The sequence below is a fragment of the Phaenicophaeus curvirostris genome, chromosome 1 (genome assembly GCF_032191515.1).
Source record: "Phaenicophaeus curvirostris isolate KB17595 chromosome 1, BPBGC_Pcur_1.0, whole genome shotgun sequence".
NCBI classification, from domain to species: Eukaryota; Metazoa; Chordata; class Aves; order Cuculiformes; family Cuculidae; genus Phaenicophaeus; species Phaenicophaeus curvirostris.
The window spans coordinates 185,582,824-185,602,665 of NC_091392.1; the positions used below are offsets into that span (position 1 = coordinate 185,582,824).

A 19,842-nucleotide genomic window follows, 5' to 3' on the forward strand; every position below is an offset into this window, starting at 1 on the left:
GCAGAAAAATTAAACTGTTTTCTTCTTCAGCTCCTCTCTTCTCAAGATATAGTGTCCTTTAAAAATGCAGCTCCTTCATTACTCTAAGTGGTAGCAGCCAACAGGTCCTTGATTACAAACAAATTATACTAAAGATGTTTGATCAGTTGATAGTTATTGATTTGATTTATACACTTATACTGTTCTCTTTCAGCTCACTTTTACACTTAGAAAGTTCACAGCAATATAAAAAAGAAACAAAAAAATGTTATGGGCATCCACAAAATAAATTTAACTTTTAAGCGAAGAATATTTGCAAAATGTTATATTGAAAGTCACCCTAGAAATCCCACCCAACATGGTCCTGGCTGTTATTCCTGTGTTTCATTACAAGTTTGTTGAAATCAATGTACTAATATACAAAACTTGAGTATTCAGTGACTGTGCATTTTCCACTTCATCAAAAAATTTCAAGAACAGTTGGTGAGAGAGAGTGAGGTATCTTCCTCGACTATATACTAAAGTATATTGCATATATGCTACTGCTGTGCTGTAATCTCCCAATTCAAGCTTTTTCTTTGCCTGCTGAACAACAGATTCTTCCTAGATTGCCAGTGAACAGACTTAGTAGTAACTACGGTGACTGAATGAGAAGTGAATTGCGATCTCCAGTTATAATAGATTTATTTCACAAGTGCCACTTTTTGTGATGTTAAGTGGCAGGATGAGAAAGGTATTGCTCTCCAATTGAACAGACAGCAGCGGGGAAAAAGCAGTGCCTCTACGCGGAGGTATATAAGGAAAGACAATGATGATACTCCATTAGCAGTGAAATTAATAAAGCATGCTTGCTGGTGGTCTGTGCCCTGCCTTCAGTACCTCTGCAGTACAGTAATCCCAGCTCTCTTACATATTAGTTTTGGAAAGGTAAGAGACAGAACTGGCCTGTGTAATCCAGGTCTAAGGCATGTGCTGACTGCCCAACTGCCCATCACAAACCAGACTGTACAAAGGCTCATTTTCACCTGCCTTTCTTGCAAGGGGGAGCTAAAGGGCTTTTAGAGATATTTTAGGAGGTCAATAATTTTCAAATTTCTTCCTACCTCTCAAGTTCAGGCAAAATTGGTTAAAATATTGAAAAGCTTCAAAGTTTTGAGACTAATTCCTAGACTGTAACTGCCTCGGGCTTTTATTTGTTTTTAAAGAAATTATAATTAAAAAATCAGAAACACAACTCTACAACTTCATCAAAACTAAACTAAAAGGACAGGAATACATTTATACTTTATTTTTTATTCTGTTGGTCTTACCTAAAAACAGAGCATGGAGCAATAAAGGAAGGTGAAGAGCCCAATCTTCCCTCACACTGTGATCCACTACCATCTCAGTCATGAAGATGACAGCAATATTGCACCTGGAAATTAAATCACAGTATCAGTTTTCAACCACTTGGAGATAGTAAAAGAGTACCACAATGGTTATTTCTGATGAAATAAACAATCTCTAAATTTTCAAATTAGTAGCATTTCTTCTTAATATGGTTAATACTGAAGCACCTTAGTTACAGTATTAAGCAGGTAAGCACTCACTACTGAAAAGAACTATGACTGTCAGTGCAAATTATGTAAAAGGAGGAATTTCACAATATGCATAACCTAGTTAGAAGAAAAGATCAAGGAGGGGAAAGTGCCATCAATAACAACCACAAAGGGTTGGGAAAGAGAAACTTTCCTTTTCTGTTTTAGTTGTTTATTTAGTCTGATTCTTAGCAGAAAGTGATGTCCTACATCATAAACAGGCTTTCTGGTAGAATTGCAAGCCTTCATCGCATGTCGACTTTAGCGCTGGAAATCGACAGAAATTGAAGGTGTGATTTTCAGATGTGGTAGGACAGTGGGACTGGTGTTGGTCAACCAGTAAGAGAAAGCATCTCACTGTTTGAAATGTCAGAATGAGAAACTGCTCACCTATGAAGGGGTCCCCGGGGTGTGATGGTTTCTGGGAGGTAGTCCACAAGTGGTGCCCAACATCCTCCATTGTAAGGCATCGGCAGGGGATGTGGTTGTTTGGTTTCAACAATATTCAATAACCAGCTTGTATATGGAGAAACAGGATCATCTGCATGGAAACGCATTAAAACAGTGCATAAACCCCAAGTCTGGTTACCCATTTTGGAGAAACAATGAAATAGAGCTTATGCTAACACATCTGCTCAGCTGTTTGGAACAACCTGATACGATGATGTAAGGTTTGCAGATTCCAGTGTTCAATGACAAGTGATGCATTTTTAATCCCTCATTTGTGCTGCTAGAAATTAAAATAAATTCCAAGCAGACAGCACTAAGTGGTAGGAGCTGCATATGAATCCTTGCTGTCACTTATTAACTTTGGATCCAATCACAGAGCACCAAGCAACAGACTTTCTATTCAAAAATGAGCGAAAAGTTCAGCCAAGGAAGCTGCTGTCGGAAGCCATCTGCTGCAAGGGGCCGCATACCAGCAACACATTCTTGCGACTTCTCACCAGTGGCCTGCCGAGCGATGCTACAAAGGCAGAAGTTAAATGTCCTGCATTTGGAAGGAGACATAAGGAATGCTAAAACTATCTTCAGGGCTTGCAGGTATAGGCAGGAAAAAACATTTGGGCATTCCAACAGAACAAAGAAAATGCCAGCATTTTTTAACCTTTTATTACTCCAAGCTCTTATCAAAACCAGCTACTTATAATGAAGCATCTGATTATATAAATACTGTTCTGTTTTGAAAGCTTGTTCATGCAGCCCTGGTGCTCCAATTAACATGTGCTGAAGAATTTTTAGCAGCTACAGCACTAGAAAGGCATAAGAAAGACAAGTGTACTAAAAAACCCTGAGTTTAATATGTTGCATACATTTAGTGCATTTTAATACTGCAGTACGTACCTACACAGTATTTTTTAGATATTGTTCTTCATAATCATGAAAAATAGTTGTTGTTAAGTGGTAAATGGTAAATTATTGTATTGCATGTGTTTCCATATTTACAGAAAAGTATTGCCAAAAAATTACTTGTATTGAAGATATATAAAATATTTAATTTTTATGTCAAAATACTGTCCCAAAATGTTGTCTCTAGCACCAACACATTATGGCCTTTATTAGCTGGAGGATTCTCTGCTGCTGACTTATGTGAAGTTCTCTGGCCTTTAAATATGTTTAACTGAGCCCAGGTTAAACCAAGGAAGTTAATGAAATAAGGTATGAAGGTAAAATAAGGACAATCTCTGTACAGTGACGTTATATTACTGTTTATAGAGAACTTCAACAAAGATCCTCCACCAGTCATAAGAATGTTTTTGTCTCCCACCAAAGCATCAGAAATTTCAGCAAGTTGAATAATAGAACTTACTTTTGTCATCATCATAAGATCCTCCGGAGCTATTACTGTACCTTGATTCTAGTCGGGTATGTGCTCTGATTACGTTACTGAACCTTCAAATGCAAGAAAGATCTTCATTAAAAACACAGACTGACAGTAAACATCCAGACTACGTGCTTACTCTAGAAAAAAAACATTTCCTTAAGCATGCTCTTTTATACCAGAGAAGACAGCAATGTGAATGTAATGCAGTTTCTTTCCACAAAGAAGATATTCACAGGCAGATTCTGAGAATTTCTAACAGTGTGCTTCTGTGTTACAAGCTTCTACAGTTTAGCAGAGGGGAAATTCTCACTGCAAACGTGTGATTTCCTTGGGGCAAGAAACTCTACTAAGACTGAACTAAGATACAAACAGTTCACAGCTAGTATTTTGTCACAACCCATGTTCATGGGTAAAATTCTGACAACCTGCTAAAGGAGTAACTGACTGGATTGTCCAAAGTCAAGCCCACACAGGTATCAAGCAACAAAAGCTGAAGCAAGTTGCTGAAGAGGATAATCCAGCAAGTGCCAGGGCAGACCTAGCAGAGGCGTTAAGGGACATGACAGCCAGAATAAACTGTTCACAGCTGTCCTCAAATCTGATGCAGATCCACAATAAGCTAACTTTTCCTGATGATCTCCTTTGGCTTCCTCCACCTTCTTGTGCTGCCAGTGTCATCAGGCCTGAAGTGAAGTGAGAGGAGCCATATCGGAGGCTCACACACTAGTGATGATGCAAAAAAATCACTAGTTCTGCAAGGCTAGGAAATGAATAACAAATAGCCATGTTAAAACAACCACATCAAAGAAAACAAGACTGAAGGCTCTCTATGCAATATCCAATTCAATTTATTACTAATGGGCTTACCTATTGTTGCAGGGTATTTAATTAATTTGACATACTATGCTGCTTCCAAAGCATGTCTGTCTTGTAAGAGCATAGTGAAAAAAGGTGACAAAAAGGCATCATAAATCTGCCACTTTCTATCTTTACAGTATCTGATTCTTCTATATTCTAAAAATTCTCTTAATAAATGTGTACAAACTCATAATTACTAACATATTTACCTGGCATAAAAAGAAAAAAAGAAAAATAAAGTTCATAAAAAAATTATGGAGAAATATGCAACAATGGATTCTATCCTGTATGAAATAAATGGATAATACTGGCCATAGAAATTATTTGAGAGCAGGGCATTTTACATCATATTGCATCAACACAAAACATAGATATCTTCTGATTAGCTTGCATTATTAAAAAAAAGCCCACATTTATAAGAATAGTTTGTTTATAGTGTATTACATTCTGTACACATCATTTAATATGCTGACATAGGAAGCCAATATTAATGGACCAATATAAGAGCACAGAATCATAGAATAGTTTGGCTTGTAAGGGACCTTCAAGATCATCTCGTTCCAACGCCCCTGCTATGGGCAGGGACACCTCCCACTAGATCAGGCTGTCCAGGGCCCCATCCAAACTGGTCTTGCACACCTCCAGGGATGGGGCAGCCACAATTCCCTGGGCAACCTGTTTCAGTGCCTCACCACTCTCATTGTGAAGAAATTCCATCTTATGTCTAGTCTAAATCTGCCCCTCTCCAGTTTATACCCATTCCCCCTACTCCAGTTCATACCTATTCCCCCTAGTCCTTTCACTACAAGCCTTTGTAAACAGTCCCTCCCCAGGCTTTTTGTAGCCCATTTCAGGTACTGGAAGGTCACTATAAGATCTCCTTGGAGCCTGCTTTTCTCCAAGCTGAACAAGCCCAACTCTCTCTCAGCCTGTCCTCGTATGGGAGGTGCTCCAGCCCTCTGATCATCTTCATGGTCATCCTCTGGACCCATTCCAACAGTTCCATATTTTTCTTATGTTGAGGATTCCAGAACTGGACACAATACTCCAGATGAGGTCTCATAAGAGAGGAATAGAGGGGCAGAATCACCTCCCTCGACCTGCTGGCCATTGTTTGATGCAGCCCAGGATACAGTTGGCCTTCTGGGCTGCGAGCATGCATTGCCAGCTCATGTCGAGCTTCTCCTCAGTCAGCACCCCCAAGTCCTTCTCTGCAGGGCTGCTCTCAATCACATCATCCCCCATCCTGTACTGAAACAGTGAATTGCCCCAGTCTAGGTGTAGGACCTTGCACTTGGCCTTGTTGAATCTCATGAGGTACACACAGGCCCACTTTTCTGGCTTGCCCAGGTCCCTCTGGATGACATCTCATTCTTCCACTGTGGCAACTGCACCACTCATCTTGGTGTCATATGGAGACTTGCTGAGAGTGCACTCATTCTCACTGTCTATATCATTGATGAAGATATTAAACAGCACTGGTCTCAGTATGGACCCCTGAGGGACACCACTTGTCACGGATCTCCATCTGGATTTTGAGCCACTGACCACTGCTCTCTGAATATAATCGTCCAACCAGTTTCTTATCCACCGAACAGTCCACCCATGTGACATATTAGTTTTGAAGAGCAGATGCACTTAGAGCTGCTAGTATTTTTGATAATGTAAAAAATGTTTACGTAAATAACAATAAAAAATAATTAAGGAAAAATGGTTTTGTCTTCCTTTTAAGTAAATTTCTAGTGCTACACTGAAAACTAGCATTTTGAGTCAAATCCTCCTTACTATCAATTTGAAACCTTACTTAGTGCTAGTATAAGTGCCATTTTTTACTTACATTTTAATCATCAGAGAGACTTAACTAACCTGACAAAATGGTATAACATATGGAAGGCTAGAAATTCAAAATGTTCTGAACTACAGAAAAGGTTGCTCACATAATTGACTCTGTACCTCTAGGCCCTGAAACTATGGAAGGTGGGCTGGAGTACTGAAGGGATGCTAGCAACTATTAGGAACAGGCTAACATAATAATGACATACTTACCAATTAATGCTATTAGAATTGGTTCATCATTCTCTTACAGAAAATAAGAGGGTTTCAGTGAGAGACAAATATCTGTCTGTGCTCAAGGTTTTGATGGTCTTAAGCTTTGAATTTATTCATTCATCATTTCTCAATATATACTATAAGCAGCAAAAGACTAAAACGAATATATGATTTCTAAGTGAAATATTTTACATGGCTTTCCGCTCTAACACATTCTTTCCAGATAAAGGACGTATCCTTGCAGTCATGGATACAAATCTGCATACTAAATTGTACTCACTGTCCATGAAATTAAAAGGTGTTATCAAACCTGATTTTTCATAAAGATTTTAGTAGTCATTATTTGGTACAGACTGTTGATTTTCTTTCTCCTTTGTGGATAATTCCTACAAAACCACAATCTACTTAGCACAATTCATTCAATAAGGTTTAACAGATGTTCCTCTGCAATGTATTATTAAACAACAGTCAGAGACTAGAGACATGTGAATAGGTTTTTTGAAAAAACTTTTACATACACTCATTCTAAAGTAGTCTTACTGGGATAGTGCCACTTACAATCAGTCTGAGCACCAGAGTTCCTCACCAAACAACACAGAACTGTGACCAACATCTCACCCTTAGCCTGGGAAAACACATAAATTTTTGAGAAAAAAAATCCCAAACCACAAACCTTTCATCAGTTTCTTTCACCACTCTGTTCTCCTCTCCATCAGGAAAACTATCTTGGCCAGCTACAACGGTATTACTGCTGGAGGTGGTTCCTGTATATGAGATGTTAATGAGAATAGCTGTTAAATGCAGCACACAGTATTTGCAGAGCAACAAAAGCCATCACTTAATTTTGTTTAGCAGTCACAGTCAAAGGGATCATCCTGCAAGTATTTGCATGTATGAATGAACACTATTGCCGTTACAAACCAGGACCTGTTGGCATGGCTGAATGGTGCAAAGTTTACAGGCTTTGAGGTATAGATTAGCATAATGATGCTCTTTCACTCCTTAAATAAGCCAATTCTCAACCTGCTATTTTTCAAGAATTCAGCAAAATATTGACAAGGCTTTGGGGTTGCTATCTCTTTGACTGCTGCGGCTTGGAAATACCATTAGGCCCTTGGTAACAGAGTTGTCATGAGGCTCTCAGTTTTCAGGATACTACTGCTTTGGTGTATCTGCTGGGATCACAGCGCTGATGATGACATCTAGATCTGAGAAACTAGTGGTAGAAGAATCACCTCATATGAGTTCTGAACAGCACCAAACATTGGCAATTGCTGTTAAAATAGTGGAGAAAATTAAGCATATGTTTACAAAGCATATACCATATTAGGAATCAAAACCAACTGCAATCTAGATGTGCAACAAGGCCGTGAAATTTGCACTTTATATATACACAGATCTGAATGTGTGCAAAAGTAACAGATTGTTTTTTCAAAGAGATGATGACTCAAAAGAACAGGAAAGCATAACTGAAAAGTACATTCAGGTCATACCAGAAGCTGCAGCTGAGGCTTTGTTACTGGCAGCAAAACGGTAAAATGGAGGATTGTCACAGTGCTGGACTATTGGGTTCACTGGGTCAGTCTGCTGCAGCTCGAAAAGCAGTTCTTCCATTGTTTGAATAGTGTTATTGCGACACAGATATATTGCAACCTTTTTTATCTACAGAAGAAAATAACAGTTATCAAACTCTGTCCAAAGTGAATTTCCAAATAAATCAATACATATTACACTGCAGCACTGAAAAGATCTAGAATGTAGGCGTTACTCTTGCACAGACACCACAACCACACAATCACATCCATCGTGTTCATGCAGAAATAATACTGCTTACTTTGATATCAAGATTATTTCCCCAGAAGAATCATAGAATAACCAGGTTGGAAGAGACCCACAGGATCATCGAGTCCAACCAATCCTATCAAACACTAAATCATTCCCCTTAGCACCTCGTCCACCCGTGCCTTAAACACCTCCAGGGAACGTGAATCAACCACCTCCCTGGGCAGCCTGTTCCAGTGCCCAATGACCCTTTCTGAGAAGAATTTTTTCCTAATGTCCAGCCTAAATCTCCCCTGGCGGAGCTTGAGGCCATTCCCTCTTGTCCTGTCCCCTGTCACTTGGGAGAAGAGGCCAGCACCCTCCTCTCTACAAAACCTCCTTTCAGGTAGTTGTAGAGAGCAATGAGGTCTCCCCTCAGCCTCCTCTTCTCCAGCCTAAACAACCCCAGCTCTCTCAGCTGCTCCTTGTAAGACCTGCTCTCCAGCCCCTTCACCACCTTTGTTGCTCTTCTCTGGACTCGCTCCAGAGCCTCAACATCCTTCTTGTGGTGAGGGGCCCAGAATTGAACACAGTATTCAAGGAGCGGTCTCACCAGTGCCGAGTACAGAGGGAGAATAACCTCCCTGGACCTGCTGGTCACACCATTGATACAAGCCTCTGGCCTCTTCTCCCAAGTGACAGGGGACAGGACAAGAAGGAATGGCCTCAAGCTCCGCCAGGAAAGATTTAGGCTGGACATTAGGAAAAAAATTCTTCACAGAAAGGGTCATTGGGCACTGGAACAGGCTGCCCAGGGAGGTGGTTGATTCACGTTCCCTGGAGGTGTTTACGGCACGGGTGGACGAGGTGCTAATGGACATGGTTTAGTGTTTGATAGGAATGGTTGGACTCGATGATCGGGTTGGTCTCTTCCAACCTGGTTATTCTGTGATTCTATGATTCTAAGCCAAGATGCCATTGGCCTTATTGGCCACCTGGGCACGCTGCTGGAAGGAACCTGTGATCTATTTACCCTAAGTTCTTTGTTTACCATCCACAAATGAGCTGTTCAGATATATAACTGTATAACATACACATACATAACTCACCTAATTTTGCACCTATCATTTAAGGGTATCAGCATTAACTCTGAATCACACTCAGGGATTTATAGTTTCACTATGTGATTTCCATTGAAGATGAATCGTAATCTCTTGAATCGAGCAAACTTCTCATCTAGAAAGCTAGATCACCCCGAAACTTCATGCCTGTATTTCCAGATATGGTTGATTTGAAAGAGGTAGCTGTAGCCACAAAGAATAAACCAGACTTTGAGTAGCTACTTATATTTGCAATCAAAGTAACAGCACACGGAAGAGCAATTAACTATACAGACTTCCTGCATCCTGATTTGAAAAATCTGAGAGTTTCATTTATAGAAATTCTGGGAGTTTCTATAAATCTTTTAACGAGGTCTTGAACTTCATTGCGCAGCAATGAGGACTGTTTAGATCTTGAGATAAAAAATAGATTGAATACTTGAGGAAAAAAAACCTCATGGCTATTAAAGGTAGAGACTGGCTCAAAAACATTGGATTCATAAACTGCTGGAGCTAGGAGACCATATGGGGAAGCATCCCCCTATGCCCGCCTTCTTGTTTTTAAAGATGTCCCTAAGTAGAGGCATATAGTGGAGTTAATACATGGGACTGAAGTGCCTGTTGGCCTCATCAAGTATTGCTGTTCTATACTGTTAAATACTTCCATTAAAATAATTTCTTGACTGCTTCTCTTTCCCTCTTTTTTTCTCTGCTTTTCTTTTGCTTAAATACAGAAAATAACGTGCACACATTCAAAGTCTCTCTTACTCCACAGAGCTAAAAATTTACCAAGGACTTTCCAGATACAAATCCACTTCTTTCCCAAGCCTCAGTTCCGGATGGATTCACAGTGCCACTTCCAGCTTCTTTCACTCTAGAAGGAGTCACATTCCCTACACTAAGTCTTTGCTGAAGAGGTCTATGAACTGTAAATATTTGGTGCATATGTGAAAGAAAGGACAGGTCAGCAATTTGCACTGGGGCACTGGGAAAAATGCTTAGAGGGAAAGTAAGAGAAAGCAATGGATTTAAGCTGATTTTAAAAAAAAGTTAAGTCAAACTTGGCCTCACACAGGCAGGACAGATGGCTGAAGGCATGAAGCAGCTGGTGACTGCCCCCTCGCACAGAGGGCTCCAGAAAGAGATGGCTAAACTGGCACTCTTGTGACAATATGGTCTTTGAGCCCAGGTGAGCTGAAACAGTGCTGATAAACTTTGTATCTGTATTTGCTAATGTGTACGTGTTATCTACATGGTAATGGAAGATATGTGTTTATGGCATCAGCACGGTCAGCACTGAATGGGGAGTCTCTGTCACTCTGGCTTAATTGATAGTAAGATCTTCATTACCTTCAAGATATCTGGGATCAACTCCTTTGTCATCTCATATAAACACTGAGAATGTTCTTACAGCAACTCAACTTTCAGATGTTTCCTCTTTTGTTTAGCTAGGCAACTCTGACTTTGCACATATATACACACAAATATATGCTGATTTGAGAATACAGAACAGTAAACCCTACAGGTTTTCTTGGAAACCATTAGGATATCTATGATAGAATAACACCATTGTGAAAACTTTTAAGGTCTTCTATATTCTTTACTCTATTATGCACAGAGGTCATCATAAACACTTTAAGTAAAGCAGTATTTCAGCAACTGTAAATGAAGTGTGTTTATCAGTCTTTTTAGATAACTTTAATCACATTAATAGCAATTTCAAATTTATTTTTGGGAAACCAGCAGAAAGAGACTAACTGATAAAACAGCATATTGTAATTGTGCTGGAAGATTAACTAAATTTAGATTCTGTTTCACCCAGCAACTGAGCAATAAAGAACATGGGAATGAGACTATCTTGCTTTTCTCAGACAGCCCTGATTTTATTTTAACTTGAATAATAACAATATCCTGCACAGTTTGACTTGCACATTGCAGGAACAGTTATATAATTCAGGACAGCCATGCAAAGGGAAAAACTGATATAGTAAGGAGCTTACAAAGGTTAGCTATCTTATATTTCTTGAGATGCCCAACAGAAAGTCTTAGTTTTTCTAAAAAAATAATGTAGCATTTTCTTAAAACTACACACTTTTCTGAAGGAACACTTGAATCTTTACAACAAACAAATTACATATAGCATGTTATGTTCCACTCAAAATACAGCATTCATTGTTTAAAGGACTTTTGAAATGGAATGAATGGCTTTGTAAACTAACTGATTACTGAGAAAGCTTACAAGCATTTCATAATTCTACTTATCTTCATTTTTCATGCAAGTTTTTTAACCTCTGAACAGCTATTCTGTCTTTTTAATAACATTTCAAATATATATTTAAATTGAACATTTTCATTTTTTTTCCTCTCTGGTGGAGACTGAGATTCCCACTATTCGGTTCCTTCCTTGAATTTCAGTTTCTTGGCTCATTTATTCCTGTAATTTTATTTTGAACAGTGTGCTCGGGAATATGTTGGTACTATTTATGTTTGAAACAGAAATTAATTTTCTGCAAGTTATAGCTGTTTTTTTCATTAAAACCTGTGCAACTGACAGCAAATAAAATAAAGTGCACACACTTACATAAGGCAAAAGGATGGTATCACTGCTAACACCACACAAACTGATGAGGAACTGCAGTGTTATCCTAAGGTTGTTACTCCATTTTTCATTGTTGGCTAAAGCATTCCAGACATTTTCCATCTCCGGTCCGGGAATTTCATCTCCATACTGCAAAGGATCATAGGCATATATTTATTGAAACATGCAGACCTCCAAACTAAGGTATGTTCTTTAAGAGTATCTTCTCATGCAAAACCAAGAGTAAAATGTTGTAAAAAGTGACAAAACAGTATTTTCAAAAGCTACAGGACAGACTCTAGAGCATGAATTCTCTTTTAAGTTTTTAGGTTCAGATCCACAGAAAGACTTAAATCACCAAAAACTTCTTTCATGAACGTAAATGCAAAAGCTGATCCTAAAATCAAGCAGTTTATTTGATTTCACCTTTATAGTTGTTCAAGCAATTGAAGTTCTGTTTCAGCACTCAAATTATTAGTTATGTTTTACTTACAAGGCCTCAATGTGAGGTAAGATCCAGAATCAACTCCCATGTAGCATGGCTACAGATATTCTGCTCGAGAGAGGATTAACCTTGAGCAGGATAGGAAATGTCAATCACTCTGCCCCATATGGCATAGGTACCAGGCATTACTTCCCAGAGTTTGTGTTTTAACATTTTAGACATATGTACTGAATCTGGCAAAAGCAGTGCTAGAGCAGGCACGGCAAACTAGCAAAGCAGCCTTCAACTCAGCAAAGAGAATGAAAAGATGGATCCCCTGTATCTTCTCCATCAGCTGCTGGGGCATTTTACATGAAAAACTAATCAGAAAAAAACCAAATGCCTGGTCCTTTATCAGGACCTGGGGTGTAGAATGCCTTCCTTTTTACAAAAGAATGCTTTAACTGGCACCTTAGAAATTTATATTAATTTTCTTCCTTTTCTCTCTCTGCTGCCTTAGACATTATCCAGGGAGGTGATACAGGAGGGAACTGAACTTAGCTCCTCTAAAACTAATACTTAGTGCTCTCACTATTAAGATTTCTAAATAGGCCAAAACACTTTTCTTCACTCATTTTTTTTGAAAGAGAATAGTTTTAACATTATCCTTAAAAGAAAAAGTAGAGGAACTTCTTCAGAAAGGTTTTGTCTGATTATTACCGAGTGTTATACTGCAAAATTTCTGGTATCAGAGGGATGAAAGCTAAGTACTCTTTGCTTAATAAACATAAGTTTGAATATTTTGGAAATAGTTTTACAGGTTGGCTTTCTTATTTGTTTTGCTTTTTTACCTTGGCTGTCATATACATGAGATTATTAAGAACCAATGAGGTGGCCTCAGGAGACCCCCAGCCATTGCCTTTTAGTCCACTTGTAACTGTTATTTCCCCATCCTTGTCCTTCAGTTCATCTTCTGGAGTGGTAGGGCTTGAACCAGGGAGAAGCAGTCTGTTGTCTACAAGTTCAATATTATGAAGCCATGGTAGCAGATAGGTAAGCATGATCTGTCTTCCATTTGGATGTGTTGTTGGAAATCGTTGGCTCACCTCTAAAAAAGTAAAAGTCGAGAAGATCATGTTAGTTTATGAAGGAAACTTTAAATCAGATTTTTAATGTGTTTTAGATCACCTGATGGTTTTTAATTTGCAAACCACAAGCATAAAAAAGCATGTACTTGAGCTTCCTGAAGAGAAACAATAATTTAATGGTCAATAATAGTGAGCAATTGGTCAGGTCCTCTGCCTAAAATAACTAACATAATCTGGGCTTAGAAATTGAAAGTTACCCTTTTTTTTACTGTGCTATATTATGTATTAAGTGAAAAGGATGGCAATATAGAGGAAAAAGGATATTTCAATTACTGGCTGTTATTCTGGAATTTCAAGACGTAAACCTACAATAGTGTTCTGCAGCTTTCATGTTCCAAAGGCATAGTTTAAATCTTAAGGCACTTAATATACTGAGTTTACAAAACTACCTTGCATATATTAGGAGTCTTATTTCCTGTGGGGAAGCCTATCAAATTTACAGTTAGCTGCCAGTCCAGGGGTACTGTATACAGCACTTTATATAGTTTATAAAAAGAAAAAACAACCTGGCACTGTAAGAGAAAGGGATTTAGAAAATCTAGGATAAGAAATACAGTGACCAGATTCCTGCCAAGGTGAACCACATAGCTCTTTCTCCCAGAATTCTTCTGTAAAATCAGTACAGTTGACGTTTCCTTTCTTTCCTCACTGCCTTTTTTTTTAAATCTAGACAAGTACTGTTCTCTCCGCTTATGACTCAAGATGATACAAAGGAGCTCTGATTTGGACGGTGTATCTGAGTTCTTTTAAATGATATAGCCACCACAGCAACACAAATAGATGGTAACAGTAATAATGAGTAACATTTCCTTTTAAGATAAATGAGCCATCAGAATTTCCCTGCACTAGAAACTTATAACTCATGGTCTCAGGAAAGAAGAAATGCACGATTTATTGTTCCTTTAACCTTTCTGCAGCCCCTCTAGACTGAGTAAAAATATCAGAAATTGTTTTTAAGAGTCACTAAGAATTTCCATGATTACAGATACTGCATTGTGTTATTTAAAATCTAGAACAACACATTAGATGGATTAAACTAGACAAATAAGTCTCAAAACATAATTGTTTCCAGGAATGGCCTCAGAGCGGGCATATTCTGGATGGTGCTCCTGCAGGTCTGATTCTTTAACATTTTTCTCAGCAACACTGACAAAATGTATTTCTGATAAAATTAAAATGACCAGCGGATGTGGCAAACAACAGAAGGCAGAGATCACTCACTCAGAGTTATTTGAATCATTTGTAAAACTGAACACATGTAATCAACCTTCCCAAAGTTATAAAATGAAGAGTCCATCTTCACAAGTATTATTTATATAAATGTATGTATAAGAAGAATCACTGTGCTTAACAAGAGAAGCCATTATAGCAGAGTTTCCCAATGTCACTTTAACTTATCCAGGGCCCTTGTAATTTCAAAGTTACCCTAAGATGACACGTGGCACAGAATCCCCAACCAAGGTTTTTAAATAGCTATTCTGTACTTTGTTTAAGTACCTTAAGGAAATGTATATTGCATTCCTAAATCTGATTTGACTTGAACCAGAATAAAACCAGGTCAAGCTAAATTTATAAACAGGATTGCTGTTCACAGGTGGAAATGTCTTAGCACTCTACCATTTGTACAAAAATGTAAAGCAGATAGTAAGTCAAATAGATATAGGTACCTGAAAAAAGTGGAAGTGTAAGTTCAGGATACATCCTTGCTAGTTCATATGAAAGAAGGGCAAGCGAGACACTGTAAAGAGGTGGCAATGGGCCATGCGTACCATACAAGATACTGCCCGGTCTTTGCTCAGCCACCTTTTTTGAATAAACAAAAAGCTTTGATTCAAGTATCTACAAAACAGAAAAATAAAATTAATGAGACAATAAAAATACATTAACTTTGGAGATGTCAGCAATTCAAGCTTAGATATCAAAGAATCACCTATATGCTGGGAGTACATTCTCCAAATTTGAAAGGCATCATAACTAATATTTTTCCACTAATTTTTATATAAATATTCCCACAAGTATTTATAGCCAAGACAAAACTAATTGTTTATTTTCAAAACAAAACTGAAAAGCAAATAAACAGTACTTTATAAGTTCACAAAACCTCCAAAGATAGGATGACAAATGCATTTGGTTGTTTTAAACAAAGTAGCTGATACATGCCTGCATAAGTTGCATGGAAATTTCATAAATCTCTCTGTTGGTGTCAGATGCCTTGAACAGCACCAAGTTTAAAAGCGTCACTATATCAAAAGGATAGTTCCTAGAAGAAAAAACAGTACATTTTTGTGAATGTTTGTGAGGAATGCAGATTATATTCACTCTGATTTACTCAGTAATATGGCTGAAAGAGTATGTCGTCTTTTCTCTGTTCTATCACCAGAATATGGGAAAGGGAGCTTTTATGAATACACGCTGCTTGATCAAAGGGCCATCTGGTGAATGGGAAGAAAGAAGGGATTATTTATAATTACCCTAGACTAATGCTTAGGAATGCACTGGGTTACCCACAGTGAGAAATGCAATACCTGTGTCTAAAACTGTCAATTCATTTTCATTTATAATATAAACTGTTTATAGAACGGGACAAGACCCATGAGAGAAGATGGGCAGCACAAAAACTTCCAGAAATGAAGTACTTCTTCTTAAACTAAGCTTCAATTAGATGGTCCCTTTGAGAAAAGGTGCTCTCTCTTACATGAACATTCCCAGATCTTAGGCAGTTCTCTCAAAATTGTTTTCAAAGAGTAAACAGAAGGAGTTGCTTTAAAAAGTCCACTATCTATAAGGTCAGCATTAATTGTAAGAGTAAACATATTACAGTGTGAGCCTAATGAGATAACTCCTAGAAAAGCAATTCCCATGTCAAAATATTTGGATTTTGACCAAATATGTTTCTGATTTTTATTGATGATTTGTAACTGTACTTGATTCAATTGTGAATCACCAATTTCTCATCCGAGATGTGAGCTACTGTGCTCCTGGAGGGCTGCAGAACACATATTTGCATATCTTAGTGTCACAAAATATAGCAAATATGTGTGGCATGGGATATTCTTGGTAACTGCAAATAGTAGCTGCAATGCACCCTCTACATCTGTCTCTATTCAAAAAAAATAATAAAAAAAGAAGTTAAGGGAAGAGGCTTCTTTCTTAGCATGAGCAGCAGTGATGATATCAGTTTACAGAAAAGGAACAGATAAACAAATCAAATGAAAGCCAGTTAGAACAAAATAAGTACTTTCAAGCTAATAGCATTTAAAATGTTTTTCCTTTTATAAAGTAAACAAAAAATATGACAAATCTTTTGAAACTAGATTAATGACCTATGCTGAAATTCAAGTGTTGCAGTTATTTTTATCTTCTTGAGCAAAACAGCATAAAAATGCCCACAGATTTCAATTACACACATAGTAAGAGCATCTTCTACTAAGCACATCACTTTGCTCTCAGAATCATGGAAATACTGATACAGCCCCAAAAGCTGTTTGAGAGGATACAACACAAGCTGAACCTGCACTTTTCCTTAGATTTGAAATTGCAAATTAATACCTGCTTCCACACACAGTTGCAATGGCTTTGAAACATCCAGAAGCAAGCTGGTATGATCCTGTATAACATCGATCTATAGCCCAGTTGAACAGATTGATTTGATCAGGATTCAGTTCTAGCAACAGAACGACAACTTCACAACCAAGCTGATGAACCTAAGCGAATAAACACACATCAAAATATAAACGGTGAGGTCAAATATGTTCACTCTCTACAATTCTTAGTGTGACACGGGCAAAACAAGGAGTAAGCGCAGGATTCAAAATAAGCAAAAAGAAGTCTGAAAATTTATGACAGATTTATTTTAGGGATAGGAGAGGCAAAATGTGACTCAGTTTTCAATACACCTTACTTGAAGGAAAACTTTATGTACAAAGACTACATAAATAAAACACATTTCTGAAGGTTTCCAAAATTAAGCACGGGAAAAAGATGAATCTTTGGAAAATCTAACACACTTGATAGGTGTTCTGTGGCAGCTTCCATTCATATTGGTTAACTGATTTGTTAAACGTTCATTTCCTACTTCGTATGAGCTTCATGAAGTGACACACTTCCACGTTTATCCTTCTTTTTACTAACACAGAAGCAAGGCAAACAAAGACAAATACCTTGGCAAGCCTGGGGCTATGAAAACTTCTCTGTTTAATCCAACTACATCAAACAATCAAACAACTCTCCGTACAGACCTTGTATCACTTAATCCTGGTACCAGGACTGTTGTAAACACAACTAAGGCTTGGGCTGTACCTTTATGATCCCTCAGTAGAGGATACTGCTGGAACAAGATATACTAATGCCTACTAATATTCTGCCACCAAGTGTAGGTAGCTACTTGTAAAGACTGCAAATGATACTTAATGGACCAGGCGGGATCCTTCCCATCTAAATCTGAACTAGTTGTGTATGAATGTGTCTAATTATGAGTTACAGTGATTACCTTACAGGAAATAAACTTCACTTATCATATACAGATTTTTCATTTCAAGGGGAAAAGTTAAAAAAGGTGATTTTTGTCCCCAGTTACTTTATGCGTGTTATATAGTAATGATCAGTTAGACATGGTGATACAATATTTGTTGATGATAATGTAAACTTGTCAGGAGCAAAAGTGTAACTTTTTCTTTCTCTTGCTCCATGTGTTTACTTCCCACATCCATAAGAATTTCAATCGTATATATTACTGATACATATCTTTTTAGTTGATCCCTACCAATGTTCCAAAATCCGATCTAATTTCTAGAAGATTTTCTCTGTAGCTATCCCTTCTTTCTTTTAGTTCGTCATACCTTTTTTTTTCCTAATTGATTACCATTTCTACAGCATGTTTCCTTTAGCTGCTCTGCAAGCCTTTAGGCTTTGCTCTGCATGTTTTTCACCAATCACAGTCACGTGTGCTGACACGAGACTTTAAAGAAGAACAGCAGGTCAAAGTGCAAGATAACCCAAAGGGAAAGATCATTGTTCTCTCTCTCCACTTGATTTAAATCATCAGTCTACTCCTCCTTCATCAAAGAGAAAGTCCAATTAGGTATAAATACAGACTGGGTAGTTACAAAGTCAAAACCCATCTTCACAGAAAAGAAAAAGAAAATTGCAAGAATAATTGATTATATGTTTGGTAGAAAGAAAAAAAGAATTCTTTATTTCCTCTCCTGAAACATTTATCCTCTTGACTCCTTCAGAATATGTTCCCACTCACTTGCACACAGATTTATTTCACCAGCATCTATATTGCCATACAGGAAGGGATTTTGCATTCTTACTCCACAGAAATTTGAAGCAGGGTGTGGAAGCGTTCCAAACTGAAATACAGATATTTTTGAGCTTGTGGCATGTCTAACCTTTCCTTTATCAGCAGATGAAAAACCTAAATTTCTATTGCAAGCAGCACCAAACCATAAGGCAACTTTATAGCCTGTTATTTACTTACATTATTTTTTCAAGAATAATAATTATTTCACTGTTTGAACACTTATAAATAAATTACACTTTTGTACTAGAACCTTGTGTAAAAAGATTGTTTCCTGCACAAAACAGAACACATACAGTCTTAGTTCTAACAGTCTCACAACTCTTTACTCACCTAGGACAGAGATTAAAATTATCAATTGGTGTTGCATTTTGGCAAGTACTTACACGTAAATCTTGACAAGCCAGAATGTTATCAAGCCATTTGTAGAGATATCCGTCAGGTGAAAGACCAACATTATCAAATACAGGTCCACAGCAGAGCACAGCTGACATGGCCTAAAAACACAAGGATCTTTAGTCACACAAAGAAGTAACACGAATGAACAACTCAGAGTTGTTTGAGACCAGGTCCAGACCAACAGGACTGTCACTTGTTTTTATTTTTGAGGCAACTATGGTGAAAATGGTAACTGCTGATTTTGCTAGAATTCCTAATTATGTTACTATAGACGCTATTGGATTTCAAGATAATGCTGAGTTTAAGCATTTTGGCAGGAATATTACAGCCCAGTTTCCCCATTCTTCAAGATACATTTTGGCATTTTAACCAGTCTTTACAAATCAAGCTACAAAACCAGTTAAAATACACCAATTTTTTTTAATTGTACCCTTCTGCAGAAATGAAAACTGTTATATATCTAGCAATGCAGCTCATATACGTACATAAGCTACTATTTTCTGTGCTTACTAATGTGGGTGAGTTGCAACTGGTTTTACTGCAGAAGTATTTCATTATTATTGACCACATCTCCAGGCAAGCATGGGAGACAGTCCTGAGATGCGCATGTGATACTGAGCTGGTACTATATTTAATTTCAGAGCCTAATATCCTCTCAGTGAATCAGATAACCTGTTAATGAAAATTCTCATTTTGAAAATAATTAGCCTTGAAAAGTGTCTGCAAAGTAAAAATGCACAACTTCAGTGGCTCATCCTGCTATATTCAATGATACCACTGTACATGTACAAGTTTGCATCAGTATGCCGATTCAAATTTCTGTGAAATAAAGGGAAATAAAA

The 19,842-nt window shown here is 37.7% G+C and overlaps 1 protein-coding gene across 9 annotated transcripts in view; it reads right to left on the reverse strand.

The window, feature by feature from the left end:
- The window catches only part of FRY (FRY microtubule binding protein), a 212,841-nt gene that overhangs the window by 51,690 nt on the left and 141,309 nt on the right, over positions 1-19,842 (reverse strand). For all 9 annotated transcript variants that reach the window (XM_069882639.1, XM_069882631.1, XM_069882600.1 and 6 more), the window contains 11 exons: positions 18,988-19,098; positions 16,849-17,003; positions 15,460-15,559; positions 14,967-15,138; positions 13,003-13,259; positions 11,731-11,877; positions 7,782-7,950; positions 6,962-7,052; positions 3,367-3,449; positions 1,947-2,097; positions 1,290-1,393 (listed from right to left, as the gene is read on the reverse strand). In XM_069882639.1, the coding sequence (XP_069738740.1) occupies positions 1,290-1,393; positions 1,947-2,097; positions 3,367-3,449; positions 6,962-7,052; positions 7,782-7,950; positions 11,731-11,877; positions 13,003-13,259; positions 14,967-15,138; positions 15,460-15,559; positions 16,849-17,003; positions 18,988-19,098 (1,540 nt within the window). The remainder of the gene's footprint in view (positions 1-1,289; positions 1,394-1,946; positions 2,098-3,366; positions 3,450-6,961; positions 7,053-7,781; positions 7,951-11,730; positions 11,878-13,002; positions 13,260-14,966; positions 15,139-15,459; positions 15,560-16,848; positions 17,004-18,987; positions 19,099-19,842) is intronic.